Source organism: Pseudonaja textilis, chromosome 1, assembly GCF_049901715.1.
Source record: "Pseudonaja textilis isolate UNSWEBS1 chromosome 1, rPseTex1.2, whole genome shotgun sequence".
In the NCBI taxonomy this organism is placed as follows: Eukaryota; Metazoa; Chordata; class Lepidosauria; order Squamata; family Elapidae; genus Pseudonaja; species Pseudonaja textilis.
The window spans coordinates 265,512,213-265,537,026 of record NC_141990.1 but is presented as its reverse complement, the minus strand read 5'-3'; the positions used below and the strand labels follow the sequence as shown (position 1 = coordinate 265,537,026).

Below are 24,814 nucleotides of genomic sequence, written 5' to 3'. Positions count from 1 at the left end.
ATTAATATAAAATTCCCAGGCATTCGGGGTTTTATAGCAATTAAATCTCAAATGGCTTTTGTAAAGTCAAGTTTTTATGGGCTCCCATAAGAATAGGAACTACTCTTGCCATGGTGACCCATTTTTTTTAGAGGACAGGATTCCCCAGAGAGAATGTCCCTCTTGGGTCTCCTTCTGTGGCAGCACTTGATAGGTGAGGACATTCAGCAGGCCTTCAGTGGCATCTATGGGATGACTTGTCCCATGGATAAGATTGTTCTATAGATAAGAAGTACTGAAGCCAGAAAGAGCTTTACATATTAAAGCAACACTGCATTGCACTTTGAAAGTATCAGTAAATAGTGTAATGCCCATAATAATGCTCAAGTGACTCTACCTGCAAATAAGTAAGCCGCTGTATCTGGCACAAATGAAAGTTTTCAAGTTATTTTTAAAGCCCATCACATGTACTGCATGAGTTGCCATCACCAGAACATCCTGATCCAAACTGTAACTGGCTCACCATCTGTATCTGGTGAACAATTAATGGTCAAGAAGAAAAAGATAAGTGAGAGGTTCCAAATTAGTACCTGGGGTCTGACAGGGAGGTACAGGTAAGGGCGACCCTTGAGAATATCTTTTGTATGAAGCTGAAAGTCAGTCTGAATAAGTAATTATGAAATATCTTATTTGAAGATAAGTTCAATTCCTGGAACACAGGGAAATAAAACATTAGAACACTTGTTGTCAAAAACTTTTAATTGGGTACACACTCAGTTTATAAAGAATCCTGGAATAATGGGCCCATTTGGCTGGAAATGAATGGCAATGCAATATTTAGGCTACAACAAGAAAGTCTATGAAGTCTTGTGAACAATAATTGGGAACACTATCCATGCTGTTAGTTGAAGAGTTTATAGATAAGATGAATACTTGTTAGCTACAGCTCTTGGACTCATCTCATTAGCTTTGGAAAAAAATCTCTTACTTTGGACTACTCATTTAATTCCTCAATTAATTAATATATGGGAACTTTTCTTAGGATTAGAGCTTGAATTTTATCAGAACAATAATGTCTCCAAAAGCTTATAAAAAAAATAGCACCACCCTCTTGTCCCTCAAACAGAAAATGTCATTTATAGAAAACCTTGTACCTAAATGCACTAAGAAGTCTGAAACTTTTTTGAATTTGATACAATTATAGAGAAAAGAGGTACCTTTCATAAATACACAAAAGAGCTAAAGATAGTGTTTCCTGAAACAAGGTATAATCAACTCAAAACACTAAAATGTACAAAAGAAGTAATGGGTTTCTGTGATGAAATAGCTCAAATGTAAAGCATGCTACTCAGAAATAACATAAGAATATCATTTTTAATGTAGAGCAAGAGCAAGAATCTAGTGCTCCATATGGAAAAAAAAACACTTTTACACGATCTTTCTTCATTATAATCTTAATCTAGAAATTGGATATGCATATTCTCTAGATTTTAATGTGTTTCAAAATTAAATCAGCATATTTGTGGTTAGGTTTCGCTATTTAACATCCAACATGGTATTCTGTAATGTTCATAAAACGTCTTTTGGGGAATATACTGATAATAATAATAATAATTTTTCCTTAACTATATCTCAAGTTAATGACCTTCAACCATTTAGTGTGGAACATCTTGCAGGAAGATGTAAAGAGATAAAGTTTTTTTTTATCTGGCAATATTATGTTTAATTATTTATGTAAAAGATTTGTGGCCACTCATCTTATGAGACATGATTCAAGGCAGTTAATAGTTATAATAAAAACAGAAAAATAAAACAATCCAACAAACAACAACATCTATCCAATTATACAGTTTCCAGGCTCCAACCTTGCTATCTCAGTACCTGGAGAAAAAGCCAGGTCTTAACAGCTTTCTCTAAAACTAAGAGGGTGGGGATCTGCTGAACCTCAAGAGGAAGGGTGTTCCATAGGGCAGGGACTGCTACAGAAAAAGCATGCTTCTTAGGTTCCACTAGACTAGATGGCAACATTTGAAAGAAGACACCTGTTCAGTGCCTATTCTGTCCAACCTACTTGGATGGGCAGATATAGTCCTGCAGATCACTTGGCCCTGTGCCTTATAGGGCTTCAAAAATAATAACCAGCACTGAAAATTGAATTGCACATGGAAAGAAGCTGGGAACTAATGCAGTTTGTGCAACTATAATGGGCAAACTGAGAGTTGCCCAATACTGAATGAGCTACTATAGCTTCTGCTGTAGATTATCCCTAGATTTTGTGATGAACACATTCTCTGATGCATAATCTCTACGGGTAAATATATTAATTTTTATTGCAGAAAATTTCTTTGCTTGGAGAAAATATCTGCAGTCTACATACAAGAGAAAAAATATTTTCCAAAAAAATAATTTAAAAATATAAACTGCTAGGATGGGGACAGTAGAGGTGATGCAAGGGACTTACACTCATCATGTCGGATATGCTCAAGAGGATTTATTATTAACAAGATGGATTTGACATGTTCTATATCTGTGGTTCTTAAAACGAAGAAAGCTGATGAGTTTGGAATGGCTACTGGTTCTTAAGAGTTGGAGTCGATATGATGGAGGCATATTGACTTGTATACTGATTATTTTCCTCAATGAGCTTCAAGTTTTAACACCTCTGAAAATCATAGTGATAGTATCTTCATATAAAGAAATTGTTAACTGGTCTTCCACTGTCTGATTATGTGATAAGGGAAAGTTTGTCTGAAAACTTGGATAAATATAGACGAACACAATACAGAAGCCTGATGACGGCAGATGAGATTCTGCTGAAACGTTGCTACAACTTTAAAAGCAAAACTATAATGATGTGGGAAAATACCCGAACAAAGCTGAATACCATACATGTAAGTACCCGCGAAAACTTGAGAAAACACACACACACATACACACACACACACACACACACTGCTCAAAAAAATAAAGGGAACGCAAAAATAAGACATCCTAGATCTGAATGAATGAAATATTCTTATTAAATACTTTGTTCATTACAGTAGCGTGTGTGGCCTCCACATGCCTGTATGGCCTCCCTACAATGCCTGGGCATGCTCCTGATGAGGTGGCGGATGGTCTCCTGAGGGATCTCCTCCCACACCTGGACTAAAGCATCCCCCAACTCCTGGACAGTCTGTGGTGCAATGTGGTGTTGGTGGATAGAGTGAGACATGATGTCCCAGATGTGCTCAATTGGATTCAGGTCGGGGGAATGGGTGGACCAGTCCATAGCATCAATGCCTTCGTCTTGCAGGAACTGCTGACACACTCCAGCCACATGAGGTCTAGCATTGTCTTGCATTAGGAGGAATCTAGGGCCAACTGCACCAGCATATGATCTTATAAGGGGTCTGAGGATTTCATCTCGGTACCTAAAGGCAGTCTGGCTACCTCTGGCGAGCACTTGGAGGGCTGTGCAGCCACCTAAAGAAATGCCACCCCACACCATTACTGACCCACTGCCACTGACCCGGTCATGCTGGAGGATGTTGCAGACAGCAGAACATTCTCCACGGCATCTCCAGACCCTGTCACGTCTGTCACATGTGCTCAGTGTGAACCTGCTTTCATCTGTGAAGAGCACAGGGTGCCAGTGGCGAATTTGCCAATCTTGGTGTTCTCTGGCAAATGCCAAACATCCTACACGGTGTTGGGCTGTAAGCACAACCCCCACCTGTGGATGTCGGGCCCTCATACCACCCTCATGGAGTCTGTTTCTGACCGTTTGAGCAGACACATGCACATTTGTGGTCCACTGGAGGTCATTTTGCAGGGCTCTGGCAGTGCTCCTCCTGTCCCTCCTTGCACAAAGGCAGAGGTAGCGGTCCTGATGGTGGGTTGTTGCCCTCCTACGGCCTCCTCCACGTCTCCTGATATACTGGCCTGTCTCCTGGTAGTGTCTCCATCTCTGGACACTACGCTAACAGACATAACAAACCTTCTTGCCACACTTCACATTGATGTGCCATCCTGGATGAGCTGAAGTACCTGAGCCACTTGCGTGGGTTGTAGACTTTGTCTCATGCTACCACTACAGTGAAAGCACTGCCAGCATTCAAAAGTGACCAAACCATCAGCCAGAAAGCATAGGAACTGAGAAATGGTCTGTGGTCACCACCTGCAGAACCACTCCTTTATTGGGGATGTCTTGCTAACTGCCTCTGCTTTCCACCTGTTGTCTATTCCATTTGCACAACAGCATGTGAAATTGATTGTCAATCAGGGTTGCTACCTAAGTGGACAGTTTGATTTCACAGAAGTGTGATTGACTTGGAGTTACATTGTGTTGTTTAAGTGTTCCCTTTATTTTTTGGAGCAGTGTATCTATTTATCTGTCTGTCTGTCTGTCATTATTGTTATTGTGTTGTAGAGTATTGTGGAGTTGTAGTGCACAAATCCAGCAGGAATGTGATTTGGATACTTTGAAATTATGATAAGAACACCAGTCAGTTAACATCTTGGCAAACAAAAACAAAATTGAAGTATTATATATGTTAAGAAGCATTACCAGAGGGAGGTGTAAGAGTTCTCTGTCCAAACTGGCACTTTGGCTCTGGAAAATATCTTAAGATGAGAAAACAAATGCTAAGTCTTCACATCCAAAATCTAAATTGAATTTGAGTCTCTTGCACATGTTTAGACTTCTGGATGAAAAATGAAGAACATATCTTCTTTATGTCTGTGTCCGCATTCCGAGTAACGCATCTGCCAAAAGCAGATCTCCAAGGCAGGTAGATTCCTCAAATAATATGTTTATTGGATACATCATATCGGCACAGCCAGTGAAAACCAACTCTAAAAGTTTCCACAATTTCTTGCCTAATTAAAAGAACAAATGATTCCCCCCATCAGATATCACCGGTAATATTGTCCAATGTAAGTAACTTTCAGGCTGCTTGGTCACTCCTCTCTTTCCCCAACTGCCACCTGTTAGGATGACCTTGATTCCCACAAGAAAAGTTTTTGTTTTGACTATTAGCCAGTCTATCTATTTCACCCTCCCTTCCCCCTTTCAGAGTTCATGGCAACTATGAGGTGGCAAAAGATGGCTTCAGCAAGGTTGTTGACAATCTGATTACAATTTGTATTAGAGTATTCAGAAATATTATTTCAAATGCTTTTTTGATGTTCATAGAATTAGATAGCTCTCCCAGAAATGGAAGAAGCACTGGAGAAGACAAAAGTGGATTGCTAGATTAATGTCGTGGTTAACAATGAAAGTGGTTTGGAAAATGCTGCAACTGAATCTTGAGGTAAAGCCTTTGGAAAACCTTGAGCATGATGTAAGTACTGATTGTGAGATTACTAAATTTATTACTGGTGTGGCTACCTAGGAGGTTAAGAAAGCTCTCTGAAGATGGAGAACAGTTTCGTTGGTTTGCTTAACCTAGGTTTTGGATGTAATATCCAACCTGTGGGCTATTGGGAATAATAATTTAAGCATGTTTTTTTTAAAAAAGAATCAAGAATAAATGTGATTATCCAATTCTGCATCAAATTCAATAAAATAACCCAAAAATATTTGTTGATATTTAATACACAAATTTTAAAAATTGTTTAAATAATATATTTATTAATAGAAGCAAAAAAGTAAAAAGGCAATTTGAAAGGTAAGATAAAACCATCAACCAATCAAAACTTTTTAAAGGAAAAATAAAGCACATTTACCCAGAAAATGTTAGTTCAGCAGCCTTTTATTAACTTTGTGTTTACAGTACTGGGTATTTTGAAACATTTCCTAACAAAGCACATCCTTTTATTCATTCCTTCAATATGCTACTTTAAATGTGTCTTTCCCCAGTAATTAATTCTTTCTTTCTTTCTTTCTTTCTTTCTTTCTTTCTTTCTTTCTTTCTTTCTTTCTTTCTTTCTTTCTTTCTTTCTTTCATATACATACACACAATTTATTTGAGAGCTGCTGCATTCTAGAGACTCTAAGGAGTTTATAATAATACAATTATTATAAAATCAATTAATAAAATCTCCAAACCCAACAAAACAGCAAATCTAAGTTAACCAATATTTCAGTTTAAATAATAAAGACAGTTTTGTGATATCTTTAAGCCTAATCAAGTTTTTATTATAAGTATATTATAAGAGGTTTGGTGGTAAAAAGAGCATTATTCTCTTACTCCTGCAATTTTGAATAAATCTAAAATTATATTACTGGAGTAAACTATCACAAAAATAATTTGATCTGAGGATCTCTGAATACACAGAAATTCTGTCTGTTTTATTTTCCATGGACAATTCCACACTATAATGTACAGAAATGTGGCATCACCATCAAATGGGTATTCCATCTACCCCCATCCAACAGGACACCATCAGCCTACCTAAAGTGATTTCCTTACCCAAATATGTAGGGCATTGCAATACATAATTTAATTTTATAGGAACCATTAAACAACAAATGACGGATGTGCTAAAGGGACATAATTTTGTCAGAATATACATTATTAAGCATATTGAATGGTAATACGCATAAGAAATATTTGTTTATGGACTATGCCAAATATCTCAAATGAAAAGAGCAGTTGATAACCATACCATAAATATTTCTAAATAATAATATTCTGGTATGAGAGCAGAGTTTGCAAAAATAAAATGAACAGTACCAACCAAATTCTGATCATGAATAGGAAAATAAGGAACTTGCCACAAGGATAACAGTGTCCTGTTTATGATGCCTCAAGACACACTCTAATCTTCCCAAACATCTCTAAATTTGAGGACAAATTTTAAATTTATTACTTTTTAAGAGATATTAACTCTATACTCACTTACATAAAGTTATACAATTATGCAAAACATTTAATTACATATATGTTGTTTTATTGCCAGAGTCCCTCCCTTTCCCCCACCCAATAACACATTTTCTTATTATTGTTATTCAGTTGCTCAATTGTGCCCGATTCTTTGCGACTCCATAGACCATAGGTACCCCTATCCTCCACTGTCTCCCAGAGTTTGCCCAAATCCATGTTCATTGCATCTGTATTAAATTACTCTTTTCTTTTACTGTACAGGCTGGTAAAAGATTATTATGTTTGATTTGATCTGCCTTAAGGATTTGCAATATTTTCTATCCTGAAAAATCTTCAAAGAAAAATCTCCATGTCTGAATTAAGGGTACGTGTTACAAAAGATAAACAAGAACGTTGCAAAGTAGCCTAGAGACAAAATACAAACCCTTGATAAATTCTATGTTTTTCAGTTGTTTAATAAAGATATTTTTACTTTTTTTTAAGAAACAGAATATTCATATTATATCACATACACAATTCCTGGAGCACTATATATAAAAACAATATTAGTGTTGGAGAAATAATAATGGTTTAAAATAGGAAAATGAACTATCTCACCTCTGGTGTGACATCTCTTGGTGCAAATCCTGTTCCTCCGGTTGTTAAAATCAAGTTGAGTTCTTTTTCATCACACCAGTCTATCAGCGTCTCCTGAAAAATGCAAAACAATGTTGGCAGTGTGCCATATATAGCATATGATTCTTCCCTCCTGCCTTTCCTAGATGTTAAAGCCCCACAATTACTGGGTTCCATATTCACCTGCCTTTCAACCTACATAGCCATGAAGACATACAGATACCACATGCCAAGTCCTCCCATAGATGAGCTGTTATCACATTGGTTAATTCTAACCGTGGGTGCATATGCTAAGGAGACCCAATTTTGCCAAAATTGAGAAAATACAAGTTTACCAATTCCCACCATAAATAAAATCTCAAGGATAAATAGCAATCAGAATTTATCTCTGCTTATTTATCTCCTTGCTATAGAAGCAACAGCAACCAGGATTTATGCCTCCTTAGTTAATTTTATCTTCTCATTAGCACTGTACCACAAACAATGCAATATCTTACAAATTAACTTTTTGCAACAATTGTATCAAAAGTCCTCTATGGGAAATTTCAGCAAACTGAATGGGGGCTGCAATTCACTATTGTCATCTGAAACAGTCTTCAAAAATAGGATATATATTGTACTGAAATACACAATATACAGTATGGTAAGGGATATGGCATATAACACATTTTTAGTTATAAATAAGTCAAACAACTATTGTTTGTGGTTATAAACAATAATTGTATATTTAAATATGATTATAAATATTACTTTATTATGATAAAGGATGTGACAGAAGTTATATTCTTCTCAAATTCCAAAAACAACTTATGGAGGTTGAAAATGTCCTGATAGCAACAGCCAATCATCCAATGCAATCAATCTCCTTTGACAGTATAAAGAGGCTATCGCTAAATTCCCCAGAATATATTCTTTAGTTAGCTAGCGATATGACCAAGTTTTGCAGCTGGGTAAGCAATTTAAAAGCTCTTGGGAATTCATAAGCCAAAGTACTGAACTAGAGTAATAAATATAGAATTTCTATAGGAATCAAATAAATTAGTTTTGAGGGCAACTAGGAAAGTTATGTCTCCAATCTGAGTACCAGTGTCATATGTTGATTGACAGAATGGATTGTGACCTTGATACTGTCACTATTTTTCAACCCTATCTATCTCACAAGATTGTTGTTGTAGAATAAAATTAAGGGAAATATCCATGCACAATACCATCCCCCTTTAGAAAGAAGGTGAGATATAAACCACATTTCAGCGACAATGAAGAATTTCTGAACAGCATATCGTAAGTATCTCAGAAAAGATAATACCTTGGGACAATTTCTAAAAAAAAATATATACACGGCAGAATTTCATACTGTGATGGCATTGCTGTGGTTTGCTGGCAGCCTGTGTGGATGGCAGCGGAACTGAACAGTGGGGAAGAAAGGGTATCAGTCCGGGAGTCTGGAGAGGACTTGGACGAGGGTCCTGTGTATGATGCAGGGATGGGGCCAGGACCATCTGGTAGTGGGGTGTTGCCTCCAGAGCCTTTGGAGTCTGGCAGCAGCGAGGCAGAGGACCCAGGGGAGTCTGTTCCCAGTGTGCGTGTGCACAGAGCTGCTAGAAGCCAAGAGCAGCTGAAACAAAAGGGACAACTGGGGAGTAAGATTGGGAGGTGATTACAGACAAAGATGACAAAACTTTGTAGGAAGCAAAGTCGTTCATTCAATTCAGATTAATTCTTGAAGCTTTTTGTACTTCAGTTGGGTTTTGTTCTATTTTAATTGGCACTTCTGTTATTGGTTCACAGGAACGAAAGGTGGGTGCTTATCTCGAGGGACTGTTTGAGATTCATTATTGGCTGGGAATGAAAATAACTCCCAGAGTTGCAATGAAATAAGGCTAGTTTTTAAAATAAGGACGTGCGTAATTACAGTCTTGGAAGCCTTGGTCAGAACAGGCATATGGGAATGACCTTGGAAGATAAAGGAGACATAACTAAGGGGATGGTCAGATAAAAGGCAGCTGAACCCACAGCATGATTGTGGCTGGGGCAAGGGGCTCAAAAGAGACCCTATTTGTAATGATATAGAGGAAAGTCCTTCAGTGATGGGGGGAACAATGATGCCAAAATAATGATTAGACAGAAGCTCCCAGTGCCTTAAAGGTCAGAAAAATGAACTTAGGAAGTACTGTCCTCCTTGATCAAGCTGTTAAAAGTGATGGTGGAAGATTTGTACTTTTAGACTTGCAAAATTCTGTTAAAGTAGCTTTATAATAAAATAGAATTAGCTCATCTAGTTGTATTTTGTGTTTGGTGTATCTGGGAGGGCTGACATTACTTTTGGGGGCTGTAAAGGAGATGTGGGGGAGAGATATACTTTCTGAAATTTCAGTTAATATAGCTTTATAATAAAATAGAATTAGCTCATGTATTCATGTTTTCTGTCAGGTCTATCTTGTTTGGCTGACATACACAGAAGCAGAAAAACAATCAGGAACATTCTATTTTTCTGAAGCTCTTAATACAAGAATGGTGAACCTTTTGGGCCCTGAGTGTCCAAAGTGTGCATGCACGCACATACCCAAAATGCAAAGCACATATGCCCCATGCATCCATGCACCCCCTGTAGGCTCTTCACATGTATGTGCGCCCCCCACATGCGTGGCAGACACCTGAAGGCCAGCTGGCTGGTGGGAGGCACACACACATGCGTGGTGTAGCTGAGCTGGGGTGATGGCATGAATGCCCACAGAGAAGGCTTTGCATGCCACCTGTGGCACAAGTACCATAGGTTCGCCACCACAGCTCTAATATAAACCCCAGGTTTTCTGTAAGTAATAATTCTGTATCAGTGGAATAAGAAGGATTAGAAAAAGCACAGAGGGAGGAAGGAATCAAGCTATTCCCTCTAAGAGAACTGAGATCAATGGAACAGCTAGTGTTCAGAAGTTGTAGGTTCTCCATCACTGGAGGTTTTTAAGAAGAGACTAGGCAGTCATTTATCTGACATGGTATAGGGTCCTCTGCTTCAACAGGTGGGGTGGGGGACTAGAAGACCTCCAAGGTTCTTTTCAACTTTGTTGTTCTGTTAATGACAGAAATAGAAAGATGTACTGGTATGAACTCCCTTTAAAAGCAAAAATATAGGAAAGGAGTTCATATCACTACACCTTTCTATCTCTGCCATTATCAAAATAACAGGACTGCATCGTCTCCACTTTTCTTTCTTTGGTGATCCAATACTATGAAGTTGTATTAGGGTACTTAGAATTGAAGAAAAGGTTCCACCTCTGCTACTAATTAGGAAATGCTTTATTTTGTTTATATAAAAGCTCAAATTTCTCTTTCATTTTCTTTTTACAATACTTTACAAAATATTCACCATCTCCTGTTTACTATTATCTGTTTCCAACTTTCCCTATCATCTCTGTCATCTTGATTAAGGTAATCTTGATTTACAACCATTCATTTAGTGACCAATCAAAATTACAAAGTCACTGAACAAAGTTACTTATAACTGCTTTCACACTTACAACCACTGCAGCATTCCCATGGTCACATGATCAAAATTTGGACCATTTGGCAACTGGAATGTATTTATGATTGTTGAAGTGTCCTGGGATCATGTGATTGATCATCTTTTGTGATCTTTTGACAAGCAAAGTCAATGAGAAAGACAAATTGATTTAAAAACTGTATTAACTATAGGGATTCACTATAGGGACTATCTGCCCATTTTCCCAAAAATTTAAAAAGTTCAACCCCAAAGTCTGCTTTTGGTGGGGAAAAATACTTGTTTGGGAGAAATGGTATGTAAATGTCACTATGCTAGTTGGAATTCCAAGTGAAGCTTTGTCTAGAATTGCTTAATAAACATAGTTCAGTCTTATCTCTACTGTACATTCTCTAATTCAGGGGTGTCAAATTCAAGGCCTGTGGGCTGGATCCAGCCCGCGGAGTGCTTAAACCTGGCCTGTGGAGCCGGATTAGAAATATGAAAGGACCGGCCCACGGTGCCTCTGGTGGCTAAAACGGACTGCATGCAGCCCCCCGCACCTTGTTTTCACCCTCCCTGACCTTCTGCAGCACTTTGCTGGCTGAAAAATGGGCTGAAAAAATGGGCCAAACCAAGGCCCAAAATGGCCAAAAAACGGGCCCAAAACAGTCTGAAAACTGCCCCCAAATAGGCTAATAACGGCTAAAAAATCCAACTCGAAAATGGGCCACACCAAACCCCTGGTGCCCCCTGCCTTCCCCCCCACTGGCCAACAGAGGAGAACTGCAATGCTGATCCAGCCCTCGAAAAAATCCAGTTTGACACCTCTGCTCTAATTGTAGCAACTGAGTTCTCAAAGTACAAATGTTATTTTCTGTCTTTTAAAAAATGGAAAGTATTTTCTTTTAGTTTATTTCTGAATGAAACAATTTATAATTAAAGAAGTGACACAACATAGTGCACAAATTAAATTTATTATGTAGTCTTCCAAAGCACTTCACAATAGAATACATTGTAATAGTCTAACGCAGAAAGATGCTGATAAGTGGAGCCAGCCCTTTTCTGTCTAGGAAGGGTAGTATACAAACATATTAGCCAAATTGTCTTTTGGTAGCAATGGAAAACCAGTTTTAGAAACAATAAAATAAGTATGGTCCTTGCTTGGAATTAGGCATGTGCCACAGGACTAGCTTATTGTTCCTAACCATCTTTTTCAGAGAAATGAATCTGCAAAAACAAATTTCATGCAAATTGAGAAGGGATTGTCAAATCATTATTAAAAATTAATTGCAAACTTTTTATCACAGATGCTAAAATTACTATTGCTGAAATGAATGTGAAAAGGAAGTAATAGTCTAAAACATATTCTTATTCGAGGTCAATTAACTGTTATTTAAAAACAAAAGCAAAAACTAAAACTATTTGCAAAAGAAGTTGTGCATTTCATTGGTGCAGTAATATAAAACAGATTATCATCAGCAATTCTGGAGATGGTCACTCCTTACATTAAAAACACATTAAAATACAAGATATACCCTTATACAATACCTATTGTACAACATGATTGGTTCAGAGACTACTGTATCAAAGCAAACATCACAAATTTATTCAAAGTTCATATCTCCTATTTGGAATTTGATTTTCACAAATTAAAACTTAAATTAAAAGACTCCTCCTTGCCAGTTATTTTTCTCAGCAGGGTTGCAAGCATTTGATATACACAGCCCTATGATTATTCCCAGAACATTTAGGGCTAAAACAACAATTATAGATTACAATGCCTAAAAATAGCTAGCTTGCTTTTAGTTGGTAACAATTTCTTTCTTGTAAATTTGAGATATTATTTTCATTTATTTCAATATTTTAACAATATGAAGCAATGAATAAAAAGTTTGCTTCCAATATCCCAAAACACAGGACTTTCCACTATATAAGAATAGCTTTGTTAGAACTAAGCAACAGTCTATCACATCCAGTATTCTGATATCCCACATATCCAACTAGGTGTCCATAAGAATACTATTTGTTTATGCTATTATGTAAAAGTAAAAAATGGAGGTTTATTGCTATTATCTTATTCTACTGCACCAAAGGGACTTGGAAGTCAATGCCTTTTCTTTTTTTCTCTTTTCCTGTACACTTTTCCCTTCTCTTCTCACTCCCTTATTTTCCTACTATTTTCTTTTGTATTTTATATTATAAATTAATAAAAAAGGACTACTACTATGAATGAATAACCACCCCGTCACACTCCGGTCTTTAACAACTTATATTTCGGATCAAAATACTTCTGACACTGAGGAGAATCTACAGCATCATAATAGAACCTGATACTGAACAAAATCTGTGTAAATCATTTTGAAATTAACTGTAGATTCCTAAAAGGTAAAGATGAATAATCATTATCACCATTTTATAAATATTCTAAAATCACAGAAAGCCCAAAACAGAAAATTAAAGGTGTCATTGCCTAAATACAGTAAATCAGAGGCATTCATTATACTATAATCAGACAGCTACCTAAAAATCTCTGTTCCATAGATCTATCATGTAAGGGAAACAAGAGTAAAACATTTTGTGACACAAATGTACTTTTCAGATCTTGAAGATATAAAAGAGGATAATTTCCTACCCCATTCCCATAAAACATAGGGATGGTGAAGTAAAACTGTGAAAGTTGATTCCTCAGATCCTAGATAGAAGTGATTTTATCACACACTTGCATCTCTTTTAGTATGGCTGATTTCTCTGGCAAGCTTATTCCTTATAGATCTGCCAGATATCTAAACAAAATTACTGTTACCAAATTAAGGAAGTTCAACATGCTTCCACCAGCAAAGGATACCAGATAAAACAGGGGTGTCAAACTGGATTTCTTTGAGGGCCGGATCAGCATTGTAGTTCTCCTCTGTGGGCTGGTGAGAGAGGGCGGTGGAGGAAGTGGCATGGCCTGTTTTCAGGCTGTTTTTTTTGGCCGTTATTAGGTCAGTTTCTATCATTTGGAGTCCATTTTTAGGCCATTTTTAGCTCGTTTTTGAAGTCATTTTCAGCCCATTTTCAGGACAATTTGGGCCAGTTTTCCAGGCCATTTTCGGCTGGCAGAGTGCTGCAGGAGGCCATGGAGGATGAAAATGAGGTGCAGGGCCCCCGCATGCAGCCCATTTTAGCTGCCAGAGGCATTGCAGACCCGTCCTTTCATATTTCCAGGCCAGCCCCATGGGCTGGATTTAAGCATCCCGCAGGCTGGATCCGGTCCATGGGCCTTGAGTTTGACACCCCTGGTATAAATGGATTACATTTAAACTCAGACTTATTTTTTAAAGGAGCCAGTAAATAGCATGTTTTATTATACTGAACATTTTGGGTCAACACTCATCATGAGCTGTTAACTCCATGTCTAATTAAATATCCTGGTAACTCTAATCAATTTTAATGAACATTTTTACTTTCATACTCAAATGATTCAATTTCCTGAAGTATGGGCAAATTTTGTCATGAAATAGGTAAGATACACAGCAATTTGGCTCATCAGTTTACCTAATTGGCTAATTTATTTCAATTTTATGCATGCAATTTATTTTATGGACTGACCATAACAAAGATTATTCTTTTGTGGGAGGCTGAAAAAAATCACCATAGGTATCTTTGTGAGAAATTCTTTAGCCTGGGGAGTGAATGAATTAGATGAAGAAATATTAATGATATATCAAAAGATTGACAATTATTTGCTACATTCAGTTACTGAAATACGCAAATTGGAATACTAATAGCATTAGAGTCATAGGGCTATGGATGGTACCAACAATATTTCAAATCATTCCCAAAGTATCTGTTATTTTTTTCATTTTCTGAAACTTGCCAAGTATCTCATTACTAAAAACCTTTCTCTTACCACTGGGAAGATGATCTCGTGGTTACGGGCTTATTAAGCCACCTTCATAATTCATAAAGGACTGCCATGAAGTACTTCCTGAATAAGTGAGAAGCCATATCATTTTCTAGTCCTATACAGCTGATCCAGAAGCTGATCCCAGCTGTCTTTGCATCAGTGTAACAAGCATATTGCAATAGTTTCTGAATCAACTGTGTTTATCTGGAAAAAGTTGCTGCTGTTTTAATGAGTCAGAGAATCAACAAGTGCTTCATATACACTCTTCCACAGATTTCAAAGAATTTGAAGAGCCCTATTCTTTGTCATTGTATGGCTGATCTATCTATTATCCTGTATTAGGGTTCACTTAATAAATCTAGTGGAATACAACAGTCCAGAATCTAAAGCTAGTAGAGTGTATTTATAGTAGACAACAGGACAGTCAAGTCTGTATGTATAGTAAAATACAACTTGCAATAACAAATATATTGCTTTAAAAAGTATCAGCAATAAAGTGCTAACAGGTTCAGCAACAAATCAGGAATTCCACAAAGCTATGGAAGTTTTGGACACAAACACCGTGTCAGATAGTCAGAAAGTTGTTTCAGAGCTCAGTTGCTTTCAGGCAGGCATCAAAATGGTGGAACCTTCTGGCCTCAACCTAAATACTGTATAATTGATGCTAAACAGAACTAAGTACAGAAAACAAAGTGTTAACAACAATAACATTATATTTTCTGCCTTCTGATATTTGATATTTTAAGGAGTCAAATATTCTCCTTGTGAGAAAAAGTCATCTGGAGCAGATGTGGCCAGCCTCCTGTCTTCTCCTTATCCAGACAGGTTTCAAATTGTTTGCTAACTGGTACTTTAGACAGTTGATGGTTCCACATTTTCAGGGACCACTTCAGTTTGCTATACCTGCTCTAGAAACCTCAGAATACATTAATTTGTAATTAAACTATAATATTAATCTAACTTTTGTCTTAAAATAAATATATGAATGTATCATGAAAACTAAAGCACTTCTTATATTTTTTGTAACACCCATATAAGCAACTATATCAGAATTCATAATGGAACACTTCAACTTTTGATTTCCCTCATTTTTATGATTATGGAAAGAGAAAAGCCCTTTCCAGAAAAGAATTGGCATTATTGCTGTAATTGTAATCAATAGTTTAGTCCTTCAAAGTACCTCCTACTTCACAAGTCTGTTACATAAATCTCCAATGCCTATATGTATGGTAAAATATAACATGCAATTACAAATATATTGCTTTTGTTAAAAAAATGTTCAAATATAATTATGTAAATGGATTAATGACAGACTAGTTCCCATCTGGTTCTTCCCACTCTCAACTATCACCTAATTGCATCTGTTTTATTACGCAACAACAGAAAGAAGTACTGAGAGAGGGCTATAACCTGGTAGGGTTTTTTTTGGCTCTCATCTCAAATTGTTTCCAATGTGGGTGCTGAGCTGGTTATCTTCTTTTCTTCACTTTTTTTTTTGCTTTTATATTGTGAAACAAAGGGAAAGAAGAAAATTACATTCATTGATCGTTACATAAATTGCTTTGGAATACTCCTAGCTTTATATAAATAAGCACAAATAATTATATATATTTGTTTTTAATTAGCTAATTTATAACATTTATGTTTTATTTATAAATAGTCATTTACCTTGGGTGTCATATTTGCCCCAGTCAAATGTAAAAAGACACAGTTAAACTAGACTTCTGCAGCTATTAGAGTAATTAATTTGATTGAATGCCAAATAATTATGGGTTTGTGACTTGGACGTAATCCTATTCAGATATAAAATGATTTGAATGATTTCATCAATATATTTAATTCAGTAAAAAGTTAAACCATAGACTACTGGGGAAGCTGCAGTTATTTCATTATTTGACAGAATGAAATGAAAACAATAGGGATGGTAAGCCCTTTGGAATATGTTAACCCTGCAAAATCTTGATTTATTACAAGAAAACTATTAAGACGATTCAAGAATTTTATTGCAGTACATATGAAATATTGCCTCTATATCATTTTGAGGACAGGAATAGCAAAAGCAAGATAAAAGACAGTACAGCAGCTTTCAAATTGTCCAGCAATAACTATATAGATACGTTGCACTGAACTAATACTCAAAATGTCTTATACTAACATTAAAGCAAACAAACACTGATTTTTTTTGAAGAAGCACAGTGTTATTAAAATTATTATTTGATTATTATGTTTTCTGAGCTGACATGTCTCAGGAAAACCCACTTATAGATTATTTGGGGAATATACTCTGAAACATTTTTATATACTACTGTTTTATAATGTTATACATACATTTGTAGTATTTTATATTTTATAGCATAATATAGTATTGTGTGCGTAATCACTGTGACACTATAAAGGACTAAGTTAGAGAAATGGAAATCAGCATTTCTCCTATTAGGTTACTGTATGTATTTTATTTATGTACAATTTTAATTAGGTTTGACACACTTTTCCCAATCTCAAATGCTAGGGAGAGAATGGGTAATTTTGGTCTAGTACAGGGGTGTCAAACTTGTGGCCCGCAGGCCGGATGCATCATGCACTGGCCATGCCCACCCCTGTTTTAGCAAAGGGGAAAAAAATAATGATTTGTCACATGATGACTATGTGACACTGCGAGTTTGACATCCCTCATCTAGAACTTAGAATGTAGCTAGCTAGCTAAATAAAAATAGATTTTTCTGTTCTGCAGAGGCAAATGATATCTATATACATAACTTCGTCTTGTCTGCAATAAAGTAACTTGTTTACCTATATTGGGTCTGTGAATTTCTGCTGGAAACAAGTTATGAATACTGGGTTCATTGTCTAGAGACTTGGGATTTAGTATAAAACCTGACAGAGATAAACAAGTATCTGCATAATATATGCTAATATATGCAATAGCTTAACAACAAGCAAACTATTTCAGACTCACAAATGAATCACTCTGAGCCTCTTTTGCTTTCACTCTGCAAGTGAACATAGTTACACAAATTCTATCAGAAAAATAAGATCACAACAGAAGAGCAGTACTTCTTCAAACAGTCCAAGAGACTGTTCTGTGAAGTGACAAATTCTCTGGCCAGCCACTCATGTCAGCATCATGCAGTCCATCACTCCTCCTCCTCAGCTTTGCTGATATTGGATTAAAAGCTGCAGCAGTGTTTGAGACTCTGCAAACTCTGCAAGAAGTCCTGTTTCCAAAGTGACTTTGAATTTCTCTAAACTGACTTAGAAGGACACATTTCAATTAAGTCAGCTCTCCTTGAAATTGAGACATTTGAAGTTTTATATAGCCCATTAAATGACACCTAAATACAAATGATACATCTTTATGATTTCTTATTGGTCACTCATAATATTCTCTACACTTCTCAATTTAAATCAAGTCATACAGCTAGCCTACTGTCTTTTTACAAACTGAAGAAGGATACAGTTGGATGCAGCCACTAAATCCATCCTTCTCCTCTGTAAAGAAACCTAAATTAAAACATCCTTGACAGGTAGCTTTATATCCTTCTGAACACACTCACTGAAGAACACACTTCTGAACACACTCACTGATCACTTCAGTATTCAATGTTCAATTAGAAACTACCTTCCTGTAATATTACATCCATTATTTCATGTCTTGCATTCTGGAATGATACAGAATAGTCTTTACTTTTCTTATACTTAGGACCTTTTCAACTACTTTTATAACTACCTTCTGTCACTTCAAGGCTAAGTATTCTCAATTCCATCAATATATCTTCACCAGACTACTTTTAATCCTATAATTACTCTCACTACTTTTCCTCTTTCAAAGATATGCCACTTGATCTTAATCCTTCTTGATGTGATACTCCAAATTTGACACAATTATTTGATGTGATGCCTGACATCACATCAAGCATAAATTAGAATACAGATAGTCCTTGTCTTGGTACCACAACAGAAACAGGAAATTTCATTGTTAAGCGATGCAGTCATTAAGCAAAATATTACATGATTGACTTGCAACCTTTCTGGCCAACTTTTTCCATTAGCTTTGCTTGTCTGAAGCAATCTGGGAAGGTTGCAAATAGTGATCATGTGACTGCAGGATGCTGTAACTCTTGTAACTATGCAACAGTTACCAAGTGCCTGAATTATGATCATGTTACCACAGGGATGCTATGACAGTTCTAAGTGCAAGGACTGCTCATAAGTAATTGAATCTTTTACAATCAACTACATTTTTATCACAAATACTAAGTGAAAAACTGCATTTCTCTATGTAAAATTCTTTGACATTTTTAACATTTCATTTAAATTATTTTGAATTTTATTTCTATCTTCTAGATAATTAGTTGTTCCTTCCAATTTTCTGTCAACTTCAAATTCATATTATCAAGCGCTGGGGAAATCAGAAGATTCAGGTAGTTCAAATGAGTATAAAGATATATTGCAGGCTTAAGCTCTCTACAAAAATCTGAACTTCAAACGAAATTAGTGGGAGTTAAGAATAGAAAGGAATTCAAGGTGGGCTGGACTTAGATCTCTTGCGGGCACAAGGGACTCATGACTGATGACATGTTTGACCCCTCTTTCAGGCTCAGCTTGATCATTTCCTACACATATTCCATCAACCAGTTTTCAAAATTATCTTGAAGAATAGATGGTCCATTACTGAGCTTTATGGTATTTTTGGAAGTGCAGACTACCTGAGCAGAATGTAAGGATCTGTGCTGCTTCCTTCCCCTCTCTTTTTGACCTCCCCCATCATCAGGCCAGCCCAACTGCCAATCAAAGAGAAGTTCTGGATACGAGGCAAGAAAAAGGGAAGAAAAGATGACTGCCTAAAAACTCTTTAGGCCTTGTGAGGAAGAGGCTCAATAAAGAAGAGATAAAGGTCAAAAAGCAAAAAAGAAGCAAACTGAAAGATAGACTGTCCTGAGACAATGGGAAGGTGCTTAAAGACTGGGGAGAGGTATTTATTTCCCTACTACACACTGGTGTGAGGTGAAAGTATTTCACATCATTTTCTCAATGGATGTAAAGATTTGGAAGAACAAGAGGAAGAATCAAGATAACTATGGAGGAACAAACAAGGAGAAAAGATGAAGAAAAATTAAAAATGTTGACAGAACAGAAATAGAAAGCAGTAAAAACAATAAAAGACACACTGAACTCTATAAGCTTTCTTTTAGTAAAATAAACATCTTTTCCCATCCATTGTATGAAGATTAAAAAACCAACCAACTGCTAAATTTTCAGTAATTATGTTTATTGTCTGATCTAGACAGTAAACGTAATTACTGAAAATTTAGCAGTTGGTTGGTTTTTTAATCTTTTAATCTTTTTGGGCTCCTGTGCCAAAAACTGTGAGCGCACCAGCGCACAGTCACTTGCGTGCCAGCACCCAGAATGCAATGCATGCCCCCTCCCCATGCCCCCTGTGCATGCATGCGCAATCCCTGCCCTTCCCTGCAGTGCATCTCACAGCTGACTTTTCGGCTGGTTTGAAGCCTTTTTCGGCCTCCCAGAGGCTTGGAAAAAGCCTCTGCAAGGCTTTTCAGGCTGAATTATAGGCCCGTTTCATCACTTCCAGTATTACAGGGCCTATATAATCAGCTGTGAGGCACTTGCATGTGCAGTGAAGTAAGTTTGCCTGCAGCATGCGTGCCATAAGTTCGCCATCACGGGTCTAGATCAATCTGATCACTGGTGTTTCAAAAAAAACCCTAACCCTCACAAGAGTATCCTATTTGATGCCTCAATCCAACTGGAAGAGGAACTATTGAGGGTGTCCCAAAGTGTTTTTTATCCAAAAAGCTTCTTCAGCTCTGACTGAATGGAGGGAATTCAGTCAGAACCAAAGAAACTTCTTGGATGAGAAGTGAAATGTCTTCAAGAAAAACAACAACAAAGAAAGTCCAGTTGCCTTTTGAAAAGCATCTTTGGGACAACCATGACCTGGATAACTGAAAACCCATAGACAACCACTGAGAGTATAAATATATTTTTGAGTATGACTTTGAGTCATCCATGTATCCACTCTGTTGTCATGCCATCCACTCCAGATCTAGCTTATTAATCAGAATGACATGGGATCAAATACTTTGTTGAAATCAAACTACATTACAATAACAATGTGCTCACAATCTAATTGGAACATTTCTGCTTTAAAATGAGATATGCAATCTAAGATTTGTTATTGACAAATCTATGCTGATTATTGGTAATTGCCAATCATGTTTGAATCTCATAGATTTGCTTATAAAAAATTCTCAGTATAAAACTAACATAGTTCACTTCACTGAAATGAACAGGCTACATAAATTCATTCTAACAAAAAAAAAATCAAATGGCCTTGAATTGCTCCAGACTAGCACTATGGGAATAGACTTACCTCAATATTTTAATTAAATATCAAATGTAGCACTCCCAGAATTGGTGTCTTCAAAATTGTCTATATTGTTTTATTTATTTATTTGATTTGATTTGTCAATTGCTTACAAGATAATAAGTATAAGGATAAACTAAGTTATGAATATATGAAATGAATACATATTAGAAAAACAACAATAGGACAGGAATGGCAGGCATGGTGGTGCGCTTATGCACACCCCCACAGACCTCTTAGGAAAGGGGTGAGGTCAATAGTAGAAAAGGTTAAAGTTTTGGGGGTTTGGGGAAGAAACCAAAGAGGCAGGTAGAGTATTCCAGACATTGACCACTCTGTTGCTAAAGTCGTATTTCCTGCAATCAAGTTTGGTGCAGTTAACCTTGAGTTTGTATCTATCGTGTGCTCTTGAATTGTTATGGTTGAAACTGAAGTATTCATTGACTGGTAGGACATTGCAATGTATGATTGTATATACTATACTTAGATCAGACCGAAGATGGCATAGCTCTAGGTTTTCTAGGTCTAGAATTTCAAGTCTGGTGGCATAAGGTATTCTGCACCAAAGACACTTAGTTTGGAAAATTTTGCTTAGTAGGCTTGAGGACGCTCCTGGCTGGCTACCTTTAATACAAACTATGGATAATCCTGTAATATTTGCAATACATAATATCAAAGCACTTCAGCCAAAACTGTAGGAGAAGGCTCCTTTTAGGCTTTCCCTACAGCTCTGACTTCAGAGAGAAGGCTGAAAGAGACTCCAGAATAGAATATCCAAGTTTCAGGTCCATTCACAGATTCCCATTTGTTAACTTGGGTCACTGCCAGTCACTAGCCCTCAACCCAACATACCGAATATGGTTTCGGTTAAAAAAAAATGGAAAGAAGTATTATACAGGACATAAATATTGCACATAATAGTAAATAACAGAGTATACACAGCATAATAAATCAAAGTTCTGACACAGATTCCTGACTAAAACGCTTGGTTTTGTTGAGAGAACTATCTGAATTTCAAATCAAAATCCAGTGATTCTTTTTCACGAACCTTTCCTAGCTTCTTGGGAAAATGTTAGCTGTTTAAAAGAGATGTCGGGGAGATAGAAAAGTACTCAGTTTTTCCTGCTCAGATAAAGGAGCTTTTTGCTTCATGTCCCTGGAGATGTGCTTTAATGTAAAGAGTTTAAATCTCTTAAATTCAGCAAAAGGGAAGTATTGGGACATCTGCCTTTATGTGACAGAAGTCATGGTTTCCCCAATGCTAATTCTGCTTGAGATGAAGAAATGTGTATTCCTAGTCTGGTAAGTAGGCTGTCATTCTTGTGAATGCAGGCTGGCATCACAACAATTGCATGTAAAAGAGTCCACACTTTCCAGTGATTTAGAAGGCTTATTGCTGCTTTCTATTAGCTTCATTTTAGGTCTCTGTCATGGGCAATCACAGAGAACCACAACTAATAGTGTAGACTAAAACAGCTCAGTTTTCAGAGACACAGAAAATAGTTTTAAAGACATCAAGAAGTGGACTAACACTGAGTATACACTGAAATAACTAATGGGAAAATAATTTGAAAATAATAGCAGGACAGTAAAAAAAACCCACCAATAGTATAATTAACCATGAATAATATTGATAAATCTAATAACAATGTAACAATGATTAGAATATCAATAAAAGTAACAGTAGTTTAAATATTTAAATGGTTAGGTTTTGGAAATAAAATGTGGCCTACATTTGTTTTTTCCTCTTTTTACTTAGATATACTTAGATATAATAATGAACTAAATACAGAGTAAAAAATATAGAAAGTAGTGCATTAAGCGTATCTTTCCCGTGTTCATTTCTGACAGCATGATCACTGTCTCAATTCAAAACACTAACCAGGGCCACAAATGAAATAAAATAGCTGCATGTGTACATGATGGCAGAGACAAATGTAAAAAAGCTTTCAGAGCAACTGCATTAACCCTTCAAGAAAATGCAATTGCTGGACTTCCGGTTTGAGCTTCTTCGGCGATGGACCGAAATCCACGCTTGTGCATGGTTTCGATCCGTGCTCGTCGCCAGAGCACTCCGTGCCAGCTGGATTCGGGGCTAAGCCATCCCGTAGAGGTGAAGAGGGGGGAGACTGCCAGCAGGGTTGAGGAGAGCCGCATCTCTCCTCCTCAGGTGGCCATTACTCCCTTTCCCAAAGGCGGTGGTCAGAAATGGCCACCTTAAAGAAGAACTCGATCAGAAAAGAATGTGCAGGAGAGATAAGAAGAGAAAGCTTTGGTTGACCGGGTTAAACTGAAAAAGCAACAATGTAAGGTACCCTGGAATTTGAACTATAAAAAATAACATCGTTCCCAAAGAAGACTTTGAAGCAGCGAAGGAGAGAGGGAAGGGAAAGGATTTGGCTTTTTTTTTCTTTCCTTCCTTATACTGACAGCTAAGAGAGTTAAGTAAGAAATTGACAAAAATCCACTTTGACATCAGTGTGCATTTAAGCTGAAAATAAAATGTCAAAGGGATAATAAAGACTTTTGGATACTCAAAAACCTTTAAAAGCAGGAAAGGAGAGAAAAGGAAAGAATAAAAGGATGGGATCTGCAAAAATGGAGGAGACTGCCTGTAACTAAAAGGAACTTACAGTGAAACCTTAACAAGATTCCTAAAAGATTTTAACTGAAACTTTGTAACAAAATAATAGAACCCCAGGAAGAGAAAGTAGAAAAAAGAAGCAAGAAGAAACAGCTTTGGATTATTTGGATCACTTGGTGATTTTTGTATTTTTGGCTATTGGATTTAAATGACTAAAATCAATTGGGTGGTTGTTTAAAAGTGTTTAAAATGGCATCACTTTTAGAAGAACTGAAAATGGAACTTAAAAAACAGAAAGAAGATGCACAAGAAGGATGAGGTTCTTTTGGCTTCGTATTTCAATTTTTAGAAATGGAGATCTGGAACTATGAGAAACAACAAGAAACCCTTATAGAACAAGAAGGCTGGGACAAAGAAGAAGCCATCTTTAATGATCAAGTAATTTTATGTGGGGGAAAAACGGAAAGGGGGGAAAGTGAAAAGTTTAAGATTTGAAAAAAAAACCAAAAAATAGAATAGTTTGAAAAATAATTACAATATTAGGAAGCAATAGAAGAGGGTCACAGAAGAGAGAATTAGTAGTAGAGAGACAAGGGGGCAAAAAGGAGAGGGAGAAGAAGAGGGGGAAGAAGGAAAGGAAAAGAAGTTATAAAAGACAGAATCAAGATATAGAGAAACAGGGAAAATGTATAAGGATTGAAGTATAAGCCTATTTAGAGATAATGGGTGAAAATTTAATTGAAAAAGGGATTCTGCAAAGGTACATAAGATAGTATTGTTATATTAGAAATAGAAATAATTTTAGAAAATATGAAACAATGTATGATTAAAATGATGGATACAATACTTATTGTAATGCAGTGGAATGTTAATAAATGAAATAAAGTGAATGAGAGAATGAAATTAGGAAAGGATGGGAACGTTTTAATTATTATTAATGATTTATAAAAATATAAAAATAAGTGAAAAGAAATATGGAAAAAATGTTAAAGATGTTAAGATTCTAACTAATATTAATGATAGAATTGAATTGAAATGGAATGAGTGTTTTATTTACTATTGTTATATGTAT

The 24,814-nt window shown here is 36.4% G+C and overlaps 1 protein-coding gene across 43 annotated transcripts in view; it reads right to left on the bottom strand.

Moving 5' to 3' along the window:
• The window catches only part of GPHN (gephyrin), a 224,934-nt gene that overhangs the window by 117,961 nt on the left and 82,159 nt on the right, over positions 1 to 24,814 (bottom strand). For all 43 annotated transcript variants that reach the window (XM_026708419.2, XM_026708427.2, XM_087921648.1 and 40 more), the window contains one exon: positions 7,386 to 7,478. In XM_026708419.2, coding sequence (XP_026564204.1) covers positions 7,386 to 7,478 — 93 coding nt within the window. The remainder of the gene's footprint in view (positions 1 to 7,385; positions 7,479 to 24,814) is intronic.